Raw genomic sequence first — 21,879 nt, 5'->3', positions numbered from 1 at the left:
TAGGGGTCTAATCAGAGCTGTTGCTGCCGCCCTACGCCAGAGCCACAGCAACGCCAGATCTGAGCCACATCTGCAACCTACACCACAGCTCATGGCAACGCCGGATTCTTAACCCACTGAGTGAGGCCAGGGACGGAACCCACAACCTCATGGTTCATAGTCGGATTTGTCTCCGCTGCACCACGGCAAACTCCTGGATGAAGTCGTGTGGGCTCTGACTCCCAAAGATCTTGGTAGTCCTCCTCTTTGTTATCCCATTGTTCAAGTTTTAGCTTGGCTTCGGGGCTGTTGCACTCACTTCCTGTCTGGTCCCTTGTTCTCTTATCTCACTCACTCTGAACCCATGGTACATTGTTACCGGAGTAGTTTTTATAAGACACAGATCTGAAACCCCCTAGTTTTAAATCCTCCAATGGATTCTTATTTATTGATAAGTTTCGTGTTTTCGCCTGGCACTCAGATCACTTCACAATCTATCTCCAGGCTAGGGGTCTAATCAGAGCCGGCCTACGCCACAGCCACAGCAACGTGGGATCTGAGCTGTGTCTGCGACCTGCCTCACAGCTCATGGCAATGCCGGATCCTTAACCCACTGAGTGAGGACAGGGATCGAACCCACAACCTCATGGTTCCCAGTCGGATTCGTTTCCGCTGCGCCATGACAGGAACTCCTCAGCGTATTTTTTTTAATCTTCATTTCCCGCCACTCTTCCCCACACAGGGTCAGCTCCAGCCATATTGAAGTCTTTGCCATTTCCCTAATATGATAGACATTTTCATCCTTTCATGCATGAAATGAATATATATTTCCTTGCCCCCACCCCCTACACAGCTCTGACAAACTCCTCTTATTCATTGTTCAAGGCCAACTAAAATCTTCCTTCTTCTGAAAAGCCATTCCCAACTGTCCCACACCGGTTCTTCACGCTTTCCTCAGCATTTCAGTCATGCCCTGACGTTCTCTGATTGTATGTCATGTGTGTTGCCTGGATATTAATAGAAATAAGCTATGTTATTTCCCCCGTAGACTGTATGCTATATATAAAGAACCCAGCACCATGCTTGGCACAGGAAGCATTAGCTAGATGTCCACTGTGCTGATGGATATGGATGAAGAAATCTGGATTGAGTCACTGTAGGCCTTCAGTGACCACCTGGTACCACTCTTGTTACGTCAGCTCAGTGTTTTCTTGTTTTGTTTTGTTTAAAACTAAGGGGGGAATTCAAATGAGAGTGAGGCAGGAAGAAAATGGGATTGCTTTAAGGGAAGGTGATTTATAAATTGAAGTCTGGCCAGAGGTGGGCAGTCAGGTTGGGAAAGACTTGAAGGAATTGAGTCTGGATTTAGACAAGAGAAAAATCCAAGAAGAATAACTGACCTCTTCGTACACATAGATAACCGCACTGAGGAAATGACTGTATTCTTTGAGACACACTAACACAAGTAGTTTGGAAGCTGTTCAGGGTTAGATTTCTTACAAGGCTGATTTTTAGCTTGGAATAAAGGATTTCTTAGACGCCAGAGATGTAACTGCCTGAAGAGGTTCTCAACATGCTCTCATTAGAAGTGTGTGCTGGCCGAGGCCGTTGGGCCAGCCACGTGGGCCACTGTGAAAGTGCAGAGTGGCAGATTGAACTCAGTTACCTCTAACCCCTCCTAATTCAGTGCTTGTCTGATGCTTTCAATAACATGAGCATGACCTGTATTAGGATTCTGAGTGAGAACAGAATAGCTTTTTAATGAAACTTTAAATAACTGAACCATCTTTCACCAAATAGGTTCTCTCGAGTAATTTCCTGTTTTCTCAGGTTTTGAAGCTGAAATAAAAGAATGTGGGCAAAGAAAATGGCAGCTAAATCCAGAGGCGTATGCTAAGTAGACTCGTGTTTTGGTAGAATGGACTTTGTCTCATTCAGCAGTTCTGTCCCCAGTCTCTACTTAACTGGTTGTATAAGTCTAAGCTTCAGTATCCTCATTTATAAAATGGGAGTAATGTATATCATATAGGGAAAAGGTAAAATCAGACAAAGAAGTGCCTTTCTCCAAAAGAAAACATAGACACGTGAAAAAATGATCAGCATTGCTAATTATTGTTCATTATTAAATGCAAATCAAAACTACATTTAGGTACTGCTACCTCACACCAGTGAGAATGGCTATCCTTAAAAAGTCTACAAATAACAAATGCTGGAGAGGGTGTGGAGAAAAAGGAACCTTCCTGTAGTGTTGGTGGGAATGTATGTTGGTGCAGCCACTATGGAAAATGATAGGGAGATTCCTCAGAAAATTAAAAACAGAATTACCATATGGTCTAGCAATCCCACTCTTGGGCATATACCCAGACAAAACTGTCATTCAAAAGATACATGCACCCCTGTGTTCATAGCAGCACTATTCACAATGGCCAGTCATGGAAACAACCTAAATGTCCATCGACAGATGACTGGATAGAGATGTGGCATAAGCAACCTGGATGGAACTGGAGACTCTCATACTGAGTGCAGTAAGCCAGAAAGACAAATACCATACGATGGCACTTATGTGTGGAATCTAAAATAGGGCACAGATGATCCTGTCTACAAAACAGAAACAGATCACAGCCAAGGAGAGCAGACTTGTGGTTCCTGGGGGAAGGAGGGAGCAAGTGGGATGGACGGGCAGTTAGGGGTTTTCGGATGCAAACTGTTATATTTGGAATGGATGGGCATTGGGACCCTACTGTACAGCACAGGGAGTTGTGTGTGATTGGGTCATTTTGCTGTACAACAGAAACTGAATAAGCATTGTAAATCATCTATATTTATGTACTAGAGCTGCACCTGTGGCACCTGTGGCAGTTTCCCAGGCTGGGGGGTCGAATCAGAGCTACACCTGCTGGCCTGCACCACAGCCACAGCAATACCCGATCCGTGCCTCATCTGTGACCTGTACCACAGCTCACAGCAACGCTGGGTCCTTAGCCCACTGAGTGAGGCTCATGGTTGCTAGTCAGATTCATTTCCACTGAGCCCTGATGGGAACTCCAGAATCACCTATACTTTAATTAAAAAAATAATAAAAAGAAAAAAAAGCTTAAATATTTAAAAAGAAGAAATGGTACATATATACAATGGAATACTACTCAGCCATAAAGAACAAAATAACATAATTTGCAGCAGTGTGGATGCAACAAGAGATTATCATACTAAGTGAAGTAAGTCAGAAGAGATAAATACCACATGATATCACTTATATGTAGAATCTAAAATAGGACGCAAATGAACCTGTCCACGAAACAGAAACAGATTCACAGACATAGAGAGCAGACTTGTGGTCACCAAGCGGGGAGAGGGTTGTGGGAGGGATGGAATAAGAGACTGGGATTAGCAGGTGTTAACTATCATGTATAAAATGGATAGATAACAAGGCCTTACCGTATAGCACAGGGTAAACCATAATGGAAAAAAGTATTTTAAAAAAGAATGTATATATATGTATAACTGAATCACTTTGCTGTAAAGCAGAAATGAAGGCAACATTGTTAAATCAACTATACTTCAATTAAAAACAAACAAATAGGAGTTCCTATAGAGACTCAGTGGGTTGAAAATCCAGCAAGTATCCATGAGGATGCAGGTTCAAACCCTGGACTTTCTCAGTGGGTTAAGGATCCAGCATTGCCGTGAGCTGTGGTGTAGGTCCCACGTTGCTGTGGCTGTGGTGTAGGCTGGCAGCTGTAGCTCAGATTTGACCCCTTGCCTGGGAACTTACATGTGCTACAAGTGTGGCCCTAAAAAGAAAAAATTAAAAAGAAGCACTTGGCACAGTGCCCAGAACACATAGCAGATATGGAATTATATCCTTCCTCTTGCTCTCTTTTTTTTTTTTTTGCGTGTTTGTTGTTTTTCTTTTGGTCACCCTGGCCTTGGAATCCAGGTTGAGGGACAGTTTTATTCTTTTTAATGGTGAGCTTCAGACCTTAAAATGTCTTTATTGTCTAAGCGTCCCCCTACTCACAAAGGCTAATCCTCCTTGTCTTCCTGACCCAAAGAGTTAGTCTTGCACTAGCTTTTTAATACTTTGCTATTTTTACTTCCTAAAGATCAAATCGTTTCAGAAATTGACCTCTGATTTCTCTTGAAAGAAATTTCTAATTTCCATATTAATCAAAAAGTAGCTTTACATTTCTTCAGTCCTAATCCTAGTAACAAGCAAAAGGGATTAGAATGTATTGACATCTATAAAGCAGTGAAAATGTACACCTCAGAATCCGTGGAAACCTGATCACTACTGTAGCCTTTGGGGTACAAAGAAGAAAAACCCGGTTGTGTCCGTTTATTCTCTTCACTGTTGACCTTCAAAGAATATAAATCATAGGAGGGGCAGACTTGTTTCCAAGGAACAAATAACAGTTATTTGGTAGGTGTGGAAAAGGGCAGTTCCCACCGTTGACTTACTAATAATCTTAGTCGAAAAATCGCTTTACCTCAATGAGCCTTGGTTTCCTTATCTGCACAATGGGGGCAATAAGTTCAGTATTGTTTCGAGGCTCCATTGACGTAGCATGTGTGAAAGCACTTTGGATCTGAGCGCTGGGTGGGCTCTCCATGGTATTACTTGAGCTCCACGCCTTTATACCCGTGTGGTGAGCAGGTGCAGGCGGTCTCGGGGAGCTGCTCCCCTGCGGGAGGGCGGAGCCTGTCTGAGACTCTGGAGTGAGCAGGGACTAGCCGCACGCTGGCAGGGCTGCTGGGACCTGAAGCTTCCCTTCTTGTGGTGGGAGATAGAGTCAGGTTGTGAACTAGTGTAAAGGAGAACAAAGCAGGAGAAGGAACCTAGAGAGTAATCAAGGTTGAAGGTACTCTTTCAGAAAGAATGTAAGGTGACCTTTGAACAGAGCGACAGAGGGAGGAAATGGGAAGGGTGACGCCTCTGAGGCAGGAGAGTGCTCGCGGGATTTGAAGAGCAGCAAGGAGGCCCCGTTGTGGCTGGAGTAGACTTGGTGGGGGGCGAGTAGGAGCGGGGGTTAGAGAGGTAGCCGAAGTCCAGATGGGTCATTGAAAGGATTTCACTGTGATTGTCAGTGGCGCTACTGTGGGGCTTGAAGAGAGAAGGGTCACGGTCTGATTTAGTGTTTAAAGGAGTGCTCTGGCTGCCATGGGAAACAGACTGCATGGAATTGAATTCTACAAGCAGAGAAACCAATTAAGAAGCTGATGCAGGGGAATTCCCATTGTGGTGCAGTGGTTAACGAATCCAACTAAGAACCATGAGGTTTCGGGTTCGATCCCTGGCTTTGCTCAGCGGGTTAAGGATCCAGCATTGCTGTGAGCTGTGGTGTAGGTTGCAGACACGGCTCGGATCCTGCGTTGCTGTGGCTCTGGCGTAGGCCGGTGGCTGCAGCTCCGATTCGACCCCAAGCCTGGGAACCTCCATGTGCCTCAGGAGCAGCCCTAGAAAAGGCAAAAAGACCAAAAAAAAAAAAAAAAGCTGATACAGTAATTGAGGTGAGAAACAACCATGCCTTGGGCTAGGATAGGAGGTAGGTAGGCAGCAAGGTATGGTCGCGTTTTGAGCATATTCTGAAGCTAGGACTGAAAGGATTTGCTGATGGATTAGGTATGGATAGGTGAGAAAGAATAAAGGGTAATTAAGGTTTTATTTTTTTTTTTTGTCTTTTTTTGTTGTTGTTGTTGTTGTTGCTATTTCTTGGGCCGCTCCCGCGGCATATGGAGGTTCCCAGGCAAGGGGTCGAATCGGAGCTGTAGCCACCGGCCTACGCCAGAGCCACAGCAACGCAGGATCCGAGCCGCGTCTGCAACCTACACCACAGCTCACGGCAACGCCGGATCCTTAACCCACTGAGCAAGGGCAGGGACCGAACCCGCAACCTCATGGTTCCTAGTCGGATTCGTTAACCACTGCGCCACGACGGGAACTCCAAAGGTTTTAGTTCTTAGGAACTAGAAGGATGAGTTGTCATTTACTAGTGTGGAGAAAAAAGTTTGGAGAACAGATTTGGAAGGGAATGGGAAGATAGAAAGTTAATTTTTTTTTTGTCTTTTTGCCTACACCACAGCTCACGGCAATGCCGGATCCTTAACCCATTGAGCAAGGTCTGGGATCAAACCCGCAACCTCATGGTTCCTAGTCAGATTTGTTAACCACTGAGCCATGACAGGAACTCCCCATAAATTTTAAATAATAATAGCTTTCAAAGTCTTACATGTTTGCCTGGCTTCTAGTGCTTTGAGGTCTTACTAATTTAATACTTTCAGCAACCTATTAGGTAAGTAATATTATTAGTCCCATTTTACATATGGGAAAACTAAAGCACAGAAAGGTTAAATCGGGCATTCTTTTGTGGCACAGTGGGTTAAGGATCTAGCGTTGTCACTGCAGCAGCTTGGGTCGCTGCTGTGGTGCAAGTTCTATCCCTGGCCTGGGAATTTCCACATGCTGTGGATGCAGACAAAAAAAAAAAGTTCTGCTGTAATGCAGTGAGTTAAGAATCTGACTGCAGCAGCTTGGGCCTCTGTGGAGGCATAGATTGCTACCCAGTGGGTTAAAGGATCTGGCATTGCTGCCGCATCAGGGTGAGTCACAGCTGCAGCTCCCGGATTCAGATTCAGGATCAGCTCCCTGGTTCGCAGATTCAGTCCCTGACCCAGGAACATCCATATGCCTCAGGTATGGCCATAAAAAAAATACAGAGAGGTTAAATAAGTGGCCCAAGATCATACAAATAATTAGTGGTGTTACTGGCATTCAACACACTACCATATAGTATAGCCTTGATGTCTAGCAAACAACCAAGGGGAGATGTTGAGCAGACAGATACTAAATGAGCCTAGAGTTCAGGAGGGATGTCCAGTCTAGCAGCGTGAAACTCAGACATAGATAGTGAGTGAACAGATGAAACTGGAAAGGTAGGTTAGGGCCAATAACCACAAAGAGAGGTAATGGTCACAGAAGACAAAAAGATGATCCAGGGGAGCTCGCATTGTGGCACAGCGGGTTAAAGACTCCTGCTAGTATCCATGAGGATGCAGGTTCGATCCCCGGCCTCGCCCAGTGGGTTAAGGATATGGCATTGCCATTGTAGGCTGGCAGCTTCAGCTCTGATTTGACACCTATGCCGAGGGTGTGGCCCTAAAAAACAAAAAAAAAACAAAAAAAAAGAGTTCAAGCCCTAAAAGGCAACCTACCCTTTCAGGTATGGTTAACCCATCAGTTCTGCTTCTTAGAGCCAAGGACGGTGCAAGCCCAGCCACTTAGGAATGCCCCCAAACGCTACCTACCCTTCATCCTTCTGCCTATGTTTCTTCCTTCCCTTTCTTGACCACGTGCAGAGACACCTAGTTCCCAGTATAATCCCTAGCAGACAGTAGGTACCTAATAAAAGTTGGTTGATGAAGGCTCCATTCTCTACTCACTATGTGTCCTTGTTGCAGTATTTCTGGGACTGCATTCTAACTGTCCACTTACCTGATTTTCTCCCTCATTAGTTGGTGACACTCTCAAGGCTAGGACCCTCTTGAATTTGTTTCTTTTGTTTTTAAACCTTTCATAGCTCCAGAATACAACCCCCTGGGTAATCTCTTTACTGAGTACCTCTTCTCTGCCTTGTCGGTGCTAGGCAGCAGAGATGCCAGCATTATCAGCTGCAGAAGCAGCAGAAGGAGAAGTATCAGTTGAGTTCAAGGAAACAAAATAAACAAAATAAAACCAGCAGAGTTGTGGGGAGGAAGCCCAGCTTAACTATGAGGCCCTTTTTGGAGGGGGAAGTGATGGTGGAAAGGGGATATTCTCTATGGCCACACAGACTAGTCCTCAGCACCCTGTGTTTGGGAAGCTTGGGTGCTTGCTTTCCAGGCAGAGGGGAGGAGGTGTCGAGGGAGGGGGTGTCGACACCAGGGGGTGTCGAGGGAGCAGGGAAGAGGAACTGATCAAGAGCTGTTGTATAGAGGGAAATGAGACATAGCTGTGCCCACAAAGAGCTTGCCATTTGGGGAAAGGAGGTAGGACAGGAAATGTAAACAAACCATTAAAGGACAATGTGATAAATTCTGTAATTGGGGATGCAAGTGTCTTCAAATTTGTTCTGTTCTAAAGAGTAGAAAATACAAGTAGAATTCAGTGAAGTGTAAGAAGTCACTTTGAGACAGTATCACAGGGGGATGGGGCTGTGGAGTCTCGGGAAAGGGAGGAGTTTGCTGTCAGTAGAGATGTAAGGGCTGGGATGAGTGATGCCGTGGATGTTTTGTAGAGGCGCCCTCTCCTCAAATGTGAGGGTGGACCAAATGGCCCTTAAGGTACTTCTAACCTCTGCAATCTGAATTCCCTTTCTTTCTCTCTCAGCCTGAGGATGCCACCTAGAAAATGAAGAGGCCTCTTTCTAATGCTGCCATTCTTTGATACCTGCCAAATTCAAGTGAATGAAAAATAATTCTACGTAGAAACATTAAAGGCAGATCTTGTGATCGCCCCTAAAGTCAGAGACATCATGGGGTGTGATCACCCTTGGCTGTACAGTCTCTCACCTGAAGTTGGATGCCGATGTCAGCCATGAGACTGGATCACTTTGCTTCCCAGATTAAACCCCCGACTTTGTCCTTGAAGAGGTGGCAGACCTTCCCTGTTGCTAATTAAGTGACACCAAGTTGGCCGCCTTGGTTCTGAAGTACAAAAGTTGGAGGGTAAAGAGAGGTGAATTTCTTTGGAGTTGGAAAAGACTTAGGGAAAGACATATTAACAAAGATACATTATTAAAGCTCAATATTTACAAATCCCAAAGAAGCTTTTAGGGATTTAGGGGTTTAATCTTTGACTTTTAAAATCAGCTTTCCATTGTCAGTCAAAATACCAGTGAGCATTTAGAAACTGCAGGGAGTAGTGAAACAGGCACTCACATACTGCTAATTTGAGTACATATTGGTAGTCTTTCTAGAAAGCAGTATGGCAAAGTAGGTGAAGACTCTTAGCATCTCATCGCTCATCATCTCTGCTGCTGGTTCCCTGATCTGAGCCCCATCATCTATGGCCTGGAGTTTGCAGTAGCCTCTTAACTGCTCTCTATGCTTCTCTCCTCTTCTTTCATTGTGGTCTGTTTTCAACACAGCAGTCAAGAGTGACTCTTCTCAAACATAAGTCAGATCATGTTATTATTTTGCTCAGAACCCCATCATGAGTTCTCGTTCCACTCAGCGCAGAAGTTGAAGTCCTTACAGTAGCCTCTAAGGCCCTATGTTAACTGACCAGCCTTTTGTCTCTCTGCCTTCTCTGCTACTGCTTTAGCTCTCTCCTGTTCCATTCACTACACTGGCCTCTGCTGTTCCTCACACACGTCCCATGTACTCCCAACTTAGAGCCTTTGCACTGACTGGTTCCTTCATCTGAAATGCTCTTCCTTCAGCCATCTGCTTGGTTAACTCTGTTTCCTTCAAGTCTTTGTGGAGCTCTCACTCTCTCAGCGTGTCTTATGCTGCCTACCCTATTTAAGAGTGCAGTGCCCTCCGGGTAACACTCTGCCATGTCCGATGCCTTTACCCTGCCTGCCCTTTTCCTCTTTTCCATAGCACTTAAGACTGTGTTATTTTGTTTTTTTAAATTTGCTGTTTATCAGCTGCCTTCTCCATCCTCTTAAAATATAAGCTCCACAATATCCTGCACAGAGTAGCTACTCAAGTATTTGTTGAATGGATGGGCTTTAAAAACCTTTTGACCTAGAAATCTTACTTCCAGCTCATTCCTGAAAAAAATAATCACAAATGCAGTCAAAGATTTACTTAGGTTGTTCTCAGAGCTTTTTCTTTTTCTTTTTTTTTCCCACAATAATCACAATTTGCAACAACTTGATAATAAACAACCTAAATATATAAAAACAGTAATGGCTAAATGATTTTATATCTTTACAGAATATTGTAAAGATAATAAAAAGTGTTTTGAAGAATATATAATTACATGGGAAAATGCTTACAATGTTAAAGTGAAAAGGTAGAATTTACTTCACACCATATACAAAAATGGATCAGTGATATAAATGTGTTGAAACCATGACACTCCTAGAAGCAAATACAAGGTAAATCTTCATAACCTTGGATTTGGCAATGGATTCTTAGGTATGACACCAAAAACATGAGCAACAAAAAGAAAAATAAATAAATTGAACTTCATCAAAATTAAGTCTGATCGGTTTAATATACAGAATATACTTAAAAAGTCCTACAGTTCAACATTAAAACAACCCAGTTTTTTAAATGGGTAAATATTATGAATAGGCATTTCTCCAAAGAGATGCGCAAATGGCCAATCAGTATATGAAGAGATGCTCAGCATCATCAGTCGTTAGGGAAAGGCACATCAGAACCACCAAGAGATACCACTTCGCCTGCTAGGGTGGCTGTGATCAAAAAATAGAAAATAGCAAGTGTTGGTGAGGATGTGTAAAAATTGAATCCTTCCTGCAGTGATGGTGGGAGTATAAAATGGTGGTGCCACTGTGAAAAACAGTCTGGTGATTCCTCAGAGAACTAAACATATAATTGCCATATAACCCAGCAGTTCTGCTCCTCAGTACACACCCAAAAGATTTGAAAACATTGGACTCGTCTTGTGGCACAGTGGGTTAAGGATATGGCATTGTCACTGCAGCAGCTTGGGGCCATACTGTGGTGTGGGTCCCATCCTTGGCCTGGGAATTTCCATATGCCGTGAGTGCGGCCAAACAAACAAACAAAAAATCGAAACTCAAACAGATACTTGTATATCAGTGTTCACAGCAACTTTATCCACAATATCCAAAAAGTGGAGACAACCAAATGTCCATCAATAGATGAGTAGATAAACTCAGTGTGGCTCAGCGGTAATGAATCTGACTAGTATCCATGAGGTTGCGGGTTCGATCCCTGGCCTTACTCAGTGGGTTAAGGATCTGGCATTGCCGTGAGCTGTGGTATAGGTTGCAGACGTGACTTGGATCCTGTGTTGCTATGGTGTAGGCCAGCAGCCTCAGCTCCAGTTTGACCCCTAGCCTGGGAACCTCAACACTGAATACATATGTATTAAAAAATTAGTAGAAAACCACCTCAAGACATAGATGCCTAACTGTTATCCTCTCTGCGGAAGGAAAGCAGTGCTGTGGCAGGTATATGAAAGTGAATATATACTTTTTAGTGTTTTGATTTTTTTTTACAGTGAGCATATAGACTATATTTCTTGCACTGCATTTAAAAATGGGGATTTCCTGTGTGACTCAACTGGTTAAGGATCTGGCATTGTCACTGCAGTGGCTTGGGTCACTGCTATGGCACAGGTTCGATCCCTGGCCTGGGAATTTCTGCATACCGCAGATGCAGCCAAAAAAGAAAGAAAAATGTGTACGTATTGGGATTGCAGTATTGATATTTTTTAATCGAGACTAAAAGCCAGTCACGTAGACTGCCGGCAGTGGTGCATGGAGAAACTGAAGACCAAGCCTGGGACTCGGATTCCGTTTCCTCAGAAATGCTTTTCTTCTTGGCCAACTAAATGGGGCTTTTTTGTCTCTTTTAGGTTATCCCACAGCTTACCCAGCTGCAGCCCCTGCCTACAATCCCAGCCTGTACCCCACCAGTAGCCCCAGTTATGCTCCAGGTAAGGAGAAAGTGGAGGCAACAGTGGTGAGTGGGGTGGGAGATGGGGCTCTAGTAAGGAAAAAAAAACCCCAAACAACTGCTGGCCTTTCCCTGTCCTTAATTGCTCTGGGCTTAGCCTGTCCACGCTTGATTCTCCAAGGAGTCCCCTTTGGGAACTGAGGCAGTTCAGCCTCCGGGTTGGGGAGGGACTAGAATCTCCTCCATTCTCCTGGGGACTTAGAGTTGGTCCATCTCTCCTCTGCTGGAAGTCTGAGACATGCATCCTCCTGACAGAACCTTTTCTGCTCTCCCAGTCTCCCAATCCAGTTTTTGCTCGGTTTCCCCTGAGGCTGCCGTGTGTGTGTACACACACACACACACAGAGCAGACTTCCTTGATGAGGCTGCCATGTACACACATACACACACACACACACGACTTCCTTGATGTGGATTCAAAGAGAGTGAAAGACTTGCCACCAGAGAATACAGAACTGCTTCTCAAGCTAAAGCAAGGAAGTTGTTTTTCAAAAATAATAAAGCCCCAACACTCCTTGGATATGGGTTGAAATAAGATTTCAAAGTATTGAAAAAGTTTGTTGGGAACAATGCAGAGGTTTTATTATCACTCATCTTAACCCCCACATTCAGCTGGTGATTTAACACTCAAGGGGCAGGAGAAAGAATCTGGGATCTGCAGTTAGTCAGTCCTGGGTTTGAATCTTGATTCCTCAGCTCCCTAGTTGTGAAGCCCTAAGACAAGTTACCTCACCTCTCTGAGACATGCACTACCTCCCCCACAGTTCGAGATGGTTTTATAACCGTCTTCATTATACCCAGCCATTTACTCCTCTTCATTACTCAGCAAGTATTTACTTGTCGAATGTCCTCCCGACTCGAGTAGAAAAAAAAGGAGGGATACCATCCTTGCCTGCAGTAGCTTCCAGTCCACTTGGGAGCTGGCCTGTAAACTCAGGAGCTCTGTGGTGTAACAATGATGAACACTGTGAAAGGAATACAGACAAGAGGAGAGGAAGCGGAGGGGACAACAGTCTGCCTGAGGTCGAAAGAGTAGGGGAGGCCTCGTAGAGGACCTAGCAGTAGAGACTTGAGGAAGAGCTAAGGGGCATTTTGCTTGCTTTTTGTTGAGGCATTCTCTTTTTTTGGTTGCACCCACGACATGCAGAAGTTCCTGGGCCAGGGATCGAACCGGTGCCACAGCATTGACAATGGCCAGATCCTTAACCACTAGGCCACAAGGGAACTCCCAAGAGGCATTCTTTTTAGCATGCGAAGGAAGAGCTGGACAGAGGCATGGAGATGTGAGGAGTGACACTGAAGAAGCTCAAGGTGGTCAAAACGGTTGAGTGACTATTGGCCGGGGGCACCATAGGCGAATCTGGACTACAGATATGCAAGGGCCAGGTTTGGAAAGGCCTTGACTGTCACGATAATACTCTCATTTTCTTGCTTAATGATTATTATTCTGGAGAAAGAAAGCTTGAAAAGACCTTAGAGATTTTCTAGTTCAACTCCTGTCCTGACAGGGGAGATCCAGAGAAAAGTAGCGTCTTGTCCAAGTTACCCAGTGAATCAGCAATAGCATATGGACTAGAACCTTTGGCAGATCTCTAGGCTCTGGGTCTCATGCTTCTCTGTGCCAATCCAGTACTCATGCTACTGTCATTCCCCTTTTTCTGGGATGTTTAAATGAGAGACAAACATGGGCTATGTCGCAAGACTGAGTTCTGATTCTGTCACTTCCATAAAGTCCCCTGACCTCTCTGAACCTCAGTTTCCCCTCTCTAAAGTAGGATGATGCCATGATCATATTACACTCACTGGCACGCACATACCTTTTTTGGCAGACAAGAGCAATTTTATGCAAGTGGTGTTAATTCTAAATTGCTCATATAGGTGCATTCCCCAGACATTCGTTTTGGCCCTGCTATGCCCTAGGCACTCTGGAACACACTGTAGGTGATTCAGACTTGTGAAACTGCAGTCATTGCCCTCAAAGAGCTTGTGAGGGGAACAGTGACATACAGGATAAAAAACTCCATAATGGTATCTCAGTATTGATACTTTATTTGATATTCACATTTAATCAATACAGTATTTCCCAAAGAATGTATAATAGCCAGGAACAACAAAAGCTACAGAAATTCTCTCTGATAGAAGACTTAATCAAATTTGATAAGTTCTGGAGTTACCACTGGGGCATAGCAGGTTAAGGATCTGGCATCTCTACGGCAGCACCAGTTTGATCCCTGGCCTGGTGTTGCCACAGCTGTAGCATAGGTCACAGCTGCAGCTCAGATTTGGTCCCTGGCCCGGAAACTTCTATATGCCACAGGTGCAGCTGGAAAAAAAAGTTTGGTAAGTTCTATCTTAAAAACTATGGTAGGAATTCCCTTCATGGCTCAGCAGTTAACAAACCCAACTAGGATCCATGAGGATTCAGGTTCGATCCCTGGCCTCGCTCAGTGGGTTGGGGATCCGGCATTGCTCTGAGCTGTGGTGCAGGTCACAGATGTGGCTTGGATCTTGTGTTACTGTGGCTGTGGCTTAGGCCGGCAGCTGCAGCTTCGATTGGACCCCTAGCCTGGGAACCTCCATATACCGTGGGTGCGGCCCTAAAAAGCAAGCAAAAACAAAAAACTATGGTCATCTTATGATAAAGAAGTGATTTAGATCTTAATGTTCTGAGATCTGTGAATTGGCTTGGTCACCTCTCCAGTCTAAAACACTGTGAGGTGAGTCGCTGTAGAAGGTCAGGATCTGGGTGACGCGGGTGCAGTGACCTCTGCAGAAGCAGTCAGTGAGGTGAGGCTGGGAGTGAAGGAGCAGACTTGGGAGACAGGGCCCATAGTTACAAGAGGCTTGGCTGCGAGGGAAAGGAAAACAGGGGGGCATTGACTAGAATGGGAGGTGGGGCTATCTGAGGGTTTTCTCAGACGTGAGCGTGATGGGGAGGAGCAGGGGGAGAGGACATCCAGGAATGCTCAAGGGGTATCAGTTAGAGCCAGGCGCCCGCAGGGGCTGCGGTGGGGTGGGAAGTTCACTGTCCTGTTCTTTTTGTTTTGGGGAGCTGGTGGAGTGGGGTGCCTCTTAGGGGAGAGCAGCTCTTCCTTCACATGACAGGAAAGGTCCCAGGTGGATGTGCTTAGAATAAATTGCCCCGTGGGAGGTGGAGCGTTCTTGTCTAATGACCTTGATTGGCTGAGATGGATGAGCTGGGGTAGAGGAAGGGGTCTTGGGAGAGTGGCCAGGCTGTGAAAGCCTCACTGGAAGAGGTGGGAGAGGAAGGTGTCAAGCAGTGGCACAGCCGTGTGGCATAGGAGCCACCTGGGGGAGAGGCTGGATTTGTCAAGGCTCTCATCCCCGGCCCCGGGATGTCCTTGCATGGTGTTCAGAACTTCTGCTGGTAGGTCGTAGAATTGTTTTAGGGTTAGTTTGGCAAGAAGGTAGAAGGACAGGGAATAACTTATAGCTGATGTTTGTTGAATGGTTCCTATGTCCCGGGCACCATTTTAAGCTCTTTATGGATATTAACTTGTTTCACAGCACACAAAAAACCTTTGAGGTCATTATTGTTTTTATTCCCATTTTCCAAGTGGGAAACTGAAACTCAGGGAAGTTAGAGATTTAGCCCAAAGATCCCAACCCAGACGTCTTGCCACCACGTCTACATGCACTCGTAACCACAGCATGGTAGTTGCAGCTGGCCAGAGGGAGATGGAGGTGTTAGGCTAGAGCAATAAGATGAGAGAGGGAGGGAGAGCAGACGGGAGCAGCCCAAGACTGCAGAGCAGGAAGAAATGGAGCGATTGGAAAGCTCCTGATGGACATGAAGTGCTGATTAAGTTTTAATTTTAAAACATACGGGATATCAGCCCACATCTAGCTTGATTTCCCCCCAATTTTTGAAAAGTCAATATAATTCTAAACTATGACTAAACCAATCCAGACCATTTTCTTAGAAATCCACACAGTCCTTTAGCGAGGGTGGTATTATTAGGGCATTGTGCCCGAAAGCCCCAAACTGGGAGTTGGATAACCAGGGTTCGGGCACTAACTCTGCTACTGATTTTGGTGTGACCTTGGGGAAATCCCTTTGCCTTTGAAGTCACACATACACACAGCTAGCCTGTGTCCTATTTGGGAGGCTGGCCTCTGCATTTACCAGGTCTCCTGACTGCGGTGCAGGAGCTCCTGTAGTGGAGGAGCTGACTCAGGGACAGGGAGGACAGGGCAGGTGCTCTCAGCTCCCTGCCTGAGCCAGTCATTTGTGCTGCTGGAAGGTGCCTGCAGGATAGAAGCCTACAAAAAGCCAGGATCTTGGGTTTAAGTTTTTCTCAGCTTCGTCAAGGAGATCAAGAAGTTGCTTCAGGAGTTCCCGTTGTGGCGCAGTGGTTAACGAATCCGACTAGGAACCATGAGGTTGCGGGTTCGGTCCCTGCACTTGCTCAGTGGGTTAACGATCCGGCGTTGCTGTGAGCTGTGGTGTAGGTTGCAGACGCGGCTTGGATCTCGCGTTGCTGTGGCTCTGGCGTAGGCCGGAGACTACAGCTCCGATTGGACCCCTAGCCTGGGAACCTCCATATGCCGAGGGAGCAGCCCAAGAAATAGCAAAAAGACAAAAAAAAAAAAAAAGAAGTTGCTTCAGAAAGAGCTTTTTTTTTTTTTAGCAGCCCTGAGCACCCTAGGATGTCATCTGTCCACGATGCAGGGAAAATTTCACTCCTTCGTTGGTTCTGAAAGCCTTATGGGTACTTGGAGCTTTTTTCCCAAGCTCGTAATGACTTCAGGGATCTTACTTAAGAACTATTTGGCCCCTCAGGAGGCAGAGCCAACAGAAACGTGTCAGAATCTGGAGACCAAAGGATATGTCACATTAACGATAATCTGACTTGAAAATGAAGGGAAAGGATAAACGGGATAACTCATATAGACAGAAATGAAGTCTTTCCTCCCAAAAAATCTGTTTATAAATCATGGTCATCTGTTGTCTCACTTGATTTCATAGCAACCTCGTAAAGTACAAATATATGACTCCCATTTTGCATACGATGAGCCTAGAGAAGAGGAGGGAAAATGAATGGGTGTTTTCTGAGTACCTGGCATGTTCCAGGCACTATACAAGTCTTGTCACAAATGTTAATTTTTACCATGGTCTTGTGAGTTCGAACATCTTGCCTCCGGTTTTGCTCAGAGAGGTTAAATAACTTGTCCAAAGTTGCACAGCTAAAAAGCAGTGGAGCTCAAATTCAAAGCCAATCTGTCTGCCCTTCTGCAGCACCACACTCTCCCAGAGGTTTCAGGAAATTAGGTGCCTCTGCATTGGTCCTGGCCTTCTGGGACTTTATAGAGAGCTCTTCAGAGGCCAAAGATGATGGTTTTGTCCCAGAACGTTTACTGCGTGTGGCACGGAAAGCTCTGTCATGTGTGAAGTCCCTCTGCAATGCTTGGGAGCATTGAAATTTATTCTTAGCATGAACAAGCAGAGAGCAGGAGCCTGGACTTACCCACTTCCAGGCAGCTTCTGGATCAGCTGCCTGGAAGATGTCATGGCATCCAAGGAGGTACCCTTTTCAATACATGGGCTTTCCTGGATGGCAAGTCTGTCACCTTCTCTGGGGCAGAGGTACTTGGCACCCTTTCCGTTCGCCTGGGGAAAACTGCTATTTTGAGACAAAAGTCGTTTTTGTAATTGCAATGTGTACTACTTTGTACAGATTCTTAGTGGTAATTTCAACTAACATTTCTATCCAACAGAGTTTCAGTTCCTGCATTCAGCTTATGGTAGGAGAGCTATTTTTCCTCATCTGTATTATGGCCGATGAATGTGTTATCTTGTAACAATAGTAGATCCCCTCTCCTTTCCTCCCAAATCCCATCCCCTAGGCTTGGGCTCCCCCAGGTGGCTCAGCAGCAGTTCCTAAAGCATGCAGGAACATGTCTGATGGTGCAAAGTCATGGGTCGGAGACACACATGAACCCTCCCTTAGGGCAGCAGTGAAGGATCATGGCACTAAAAGGCGTCTCTCCCCTTCCTCACCTCCGGGGTCCCATCTGACCTAGGTCGGAAGCCTTCACCCTAACGTGGCTGCTGAATTCAAACAAGTGAACAAAAATTCCTGGGCTTATCTGGCTCCTCTGTTGGCTTTACAGCAGCTCCTGTGAAGGAATTACCTGGATTATGCCTATAAAAATGAAAAAAAAAAAAAAAAAAGTCTGCCCCAGGATCAGATTTACTATCTCCATTGGCAGTCTGACATGTTTGAAGACCTGGTTGACTTTAGAGACAACCTATTCCCTTAGCCCAGACCTTAAGCTCTGGCTCATTTGGGGGCATTTTCCTGGATGGTGAGAGGTGAGGGTCAAGTGTGCTCATAAGTCAGGGACCAGAGCTGGATCCTCTGGGCAGTGTGGACTCCAGGCCCAAGGCACCACGGGAACTTCTGGGCACCTGTGAGGGTCCCAGCAGTGTAACCCTGACTAGGTCCTTTTTGTCCTAGACAGGAAGGGACCATAGGAGGGACCTGCTGCTTTCACCACCCTCCCCTGGGCTGCTCAGGACAATGTTTTCATGAAGTAACTGCACCCTTTGTCAACTTCTAACCTTGAATTACTTGGATGTTGAAAGCTGAATTTGTGTGCGGCACATCTTGTAAGAGATGGGCTATGAAAATCTCCTTGCTGCTGCTGTGGGCTGTGTGATCTTGGGCAATTTGCTAATGTCTCCAGGCCATAGATAAAGTGTTTTATTCCAGATGATCTCTGAGGTCCCTTTAAATGCTAACAGCTCGCCCCCTTGTAATCTTATTATTTCAGTTCTGCTAGACCTGTTTCTCTTACTGTTTATGAGAAGTCGTTTGTGTTTGCCTTCGGATGTATGAACGTGAACAGAAGACTCCATAAAAAGTGAGAGAGCTCTCCTGCTTCCTCACCCCTCCAGTTAAAGCACCAGAAATAGAAATACTGAAGAATGTGCATGGAGCTCTTCTCTTCACAAAAATGTTCTGTCCCAAGCCCTAAGCCGATCTTTTGAAGGTACAAAGGTCAGGAAGATAGGGTTCTTGATCTCAAGGAGCTCATAGTGCGGCTGGGTAGATGGACAAACCAGCAAGTCCAGGGACTTCTGAGATTCACGGGAAGGGGGATAGTGATGGGGCTGTGGGATGCCTGAGGGGCTGTGGTCAAGAGGCGGGGAAAGACTTCAGAGGAGAGGTGTGCCTTCAGTTCATGATTGAATGTTTAATGAATGTTTACCTGGTAGATTTGTGGAAAGACATGCCAGGAAGAGTGAGCAGTGTGAGCAAAAATACAGGGAAACGATGCTCCTTGTTATAGTCTGGGGATGATCAACAGTTGGTGTGGCTGTTGTGTAGCGTTTGAGAGTGAAATCAGTGAGGAAGTCTAGAACCAGGTCATGCTGGGCCTTGAGTGCCACACTAGGAGTTACACGGTAGAGAATCATGCAGTGTTCTTAAGAAAGAAGCCTTTGTGATTCAGTTTAGATCTTAGAAACATCACTCTTGGAGTTTCTGTCGTGGTGCAGTGGTTAACAAATCCGACTAGGAGACATGAGGTTGCGGGTTTGATCCCTGGCCTTGCTCAGTGGGTTAAGGATCTGGCGTTGCCATGAGCTGTGGTGTAGGTTGCAGATGCGGCTCGGATCCCACGTTGCTGTGGCTCTGGCGTAGGCCGGTGGCTACAGCTCTGATTAGACCCCTAGCCTGGGAACATCCATATGCCACGACAGTGGCCCAAGAAATGGCAAAAAGACAAGAAAAGAAAAAAAGAAACATCACTCTTAATGCAGCTCAGAAATTGGAGATGGCAAGTTTAAAAACACAGAGAACAGGAATTCCCGTCATGGCTCAGTGGTTAACAAATCTGACTAGGAATCATGAGGTTGTGGGTTCAATCCCTGGCCTTGCTCAGTGGGTTAACGATCCGGCGTTGCCATGAGCTGTGGTGTAGGTTGCAGACGCGGCTCGGATCCAGTGTTGCTGTGGCTCTGGCGTAGTCCTGTGGCTACAGCTCCGATTAGACCCTTAGCCTGGGAAACTCCTTATGCTGCAGGAGCAGCCCTAGAAAAGGAAAAAAGACCAAAAAAAAAAAAAAAAAGGAAAGAACAGTGAGGAAGAGACGTCAATAATTCAGGTGAGAGGTGGTGGATCTTCCCGTAGAGCTGTCCACAACTGCAGGGATGGAAGAGTGGACAAGATGCCAGAGTTAGAAACTGTAAGATTAGTTGTGGCTCAGTGCGTTAAGAACCTGACTAGTTATCATGAGGATGTGGGTTCGATCCCTGGGCCCGCTCAGTGGTTAAGGATCTGGCATTGCCATGAGCTGTGGTGTAGATTGCAGATGTGGCTCGGATCCCATGTTGTTGTGGCTGTGGTATAGGCCTGCAGCTGTAGCTCTGATTCTCCCCCTATACTGGAAACTTCCATATGTCACAGGTGTGGTCCTAAAAAGAAAAGAAATCGTAAGACCAGAGGACACTTGGTTTTTGATCCTCACATCAATACTGTGAAGCAATCAAGGAGTGGTTATGATTGCCATCTTATAAGACAACAAACCTAAAGTTTAGAAAGGCGTAGTGACTTGCCCAAGGTTCCACAGCTAATAGGTGGCACAGCCCAGGCTAGAACTCCGATTTCCTAACTTACGGCCTTGCTCAGGATGATGGTCCCTTGCTGCCTCTTCTTGTAAGTGTGCTTAACAGATTGTTCAAGTGTCAGAGGGCGTGAGGGCCCCGTATCCAGGGACGTGAACAACCCAGCACCTGGACGTGGGCAGCATGCTGTGGCTGGGCCATAGCCCTTCCCCGCCACGGGTTCTCTCTCTCTCCAGATGGAGGAATTGTGCATACACTGTACTCCATGAAGGCCACTAGGCTCCAGTGTACACCTCAGTGGTATTTGACAAATGTCTACACTTGTGTTTATTCAAAATATAAAACATTTCTAGGAGTTGCTACCTTGCATGGCACCCGAGAGCGGCTGGGCCCTGTCGGAGCAGCTGCCTCTGCTAATGTGCCTCTGAAAGCTTCCGCTGGAATGTCTTCATCCACAATTGAGCTCTGAATTGCTATCGCAACAGGATGGATACTTTAGACTCTTACAAGGATGAGGAAGATGACGTGATACAGCTCATTAATGAGGAAGTCAGGCTGACAGCTGTCATAGGTTTTGTTTGTAGTCTTCATATTTACCCAATTATGTAAAGCATCATGTATTCATATACACAGAGAAATATAGAAAATATTAGTAATTGTTCTCTTTATGATGAAACCTGAAGGAACATGTATAGTTTAGTTCATTTGCTCAGCTAGAAAACACATAATCAAAGGCACAGTCACACTTGCTTCTTTCCTGGTTAATCTGGAACCTTATTTTATTGTGTGTAATGCTGTCTTGTTCACTCTCTGGTTGGCGTGTGGCTGTGTTGCATCCCCAGCTAGACCATAAATACCTCGTGTGCGGTGACCATGACCCACGTGTGTTCCTGTCCACCGTGGCGCTCCCCTCAGTGCTGAGTGCAGTGTAGGCCTCAGTCACTCTGGTTAATTTTTATTTACTTACTTGAATTGTCACACAGTCCTTCAGGCTAATGTCAGACTTTTGGCTTGGGATGAAAATTATGGTAAAGTATGCTCCACTCGGATTAAAAACTAGACCAGAACAGAATCTCCAAATTCTCTGCAGACAAATTCAGGCCTCCTGCTCCCTGGTGGGGTCTTGGGGGCCTGAGCTTGCTCTCTCTGGCGTCTCAGAGAGGCATGTTTTTAGGGCGTTGGTTTGGGTGGCCAGGGCTTTCCAGCCATGTGGAGTGTCCGGTTCTAAATTTGGAACCATTTTGATAAGATTTTTCAACACTAATTGGATCCTTTATTAATCCTACCACCCCACCCATCCCCGCCCCCCAGGAAAAGAAACCCAAAATAATTGTTCGGAACTGACTGCCCTCCTCCTGTGTTGTCTACAGAGCCATGTCTTAATGTCCAGCAAATACCCTGGACTCTGCATGGAACTCTGCTGAGTCTCCATTGCCTCTACCAGAATTCTCCTTTTAGTGTCACTTCCCTGCCCGTGATTTCCGCCTCATTTCTCAGCATCCGCTGTATATATTGCACACCATTGATGCAAGCGCAGGGTCAGCCCAGAACAGCTACACTTCTCTATCCTTGGTTCAGCAAAAACAGCAGAGTCCTTGCCCCCCTCCTCTGGCCCTGGTACTTCCCTGACTGAAGGAACCAGAGGCCTTTCCT

At 45.8% G+C, this 21,879-nt stretch overlaps 1 protein-coding gene across 12 annotated transcripts in view; it reads left to right on the top strand.

Annotated features, from left to right (window-relative positions):
- FAM168A (family with sequence similarity 168 member A) overlaps positions 1-21,879 on the top strand; it is a 215,785-nt gene that overhangs the window by 180,030 nt on the left and 13,876 nt on the right. For 7 of the 12 annotated variants that reach the window (XR_007130804.1, XM_047752780.1, XM_047752771.1 and 4 more), the window contains exons 3-4: positions 11,534-11,614; positions 17,373-17,399. Coding sequence is in view for 11 of the 12 variants with exons in the window: in XM_047752780.1 (XP_047608736.1) it covers positions 11,534-11,614; positions 17,373-17,399 (108 nt within the window). In the remaining variant the exon portion in view is untranslated. The remainder of the gene's footprint in view (positions 1-11,533; positions 11,615-17,372; positions 17,400-21,879) is intronic. The other 5 variants (XM_047752781.1, XM_047752774.1, XM_047752779.1 and 2 more) reach the window with 1 other exon arrangement.

Source organism: Phacochoerus africanus, chromosome 11 (genome assembly GCF_016906955.1).
Source record: "Phacochoerus africanus isolate WHEZ1 chromosome 11, ROS_Pafr_v1, whole genome shotgun sequence".
Taxonomy (NCBI): domain Eukaryota; kingdom Metazoa; phylum Chordata; class Mammalia; order Artiodactyla; family Suidae; genus Phacochoerus; species Phacochoerus africanus.
The sequence above is the reverse complement of the archived record's forward strand: the minus strand, read 5'-3'. Positions and strand labels throughout refer to the sequence as shown.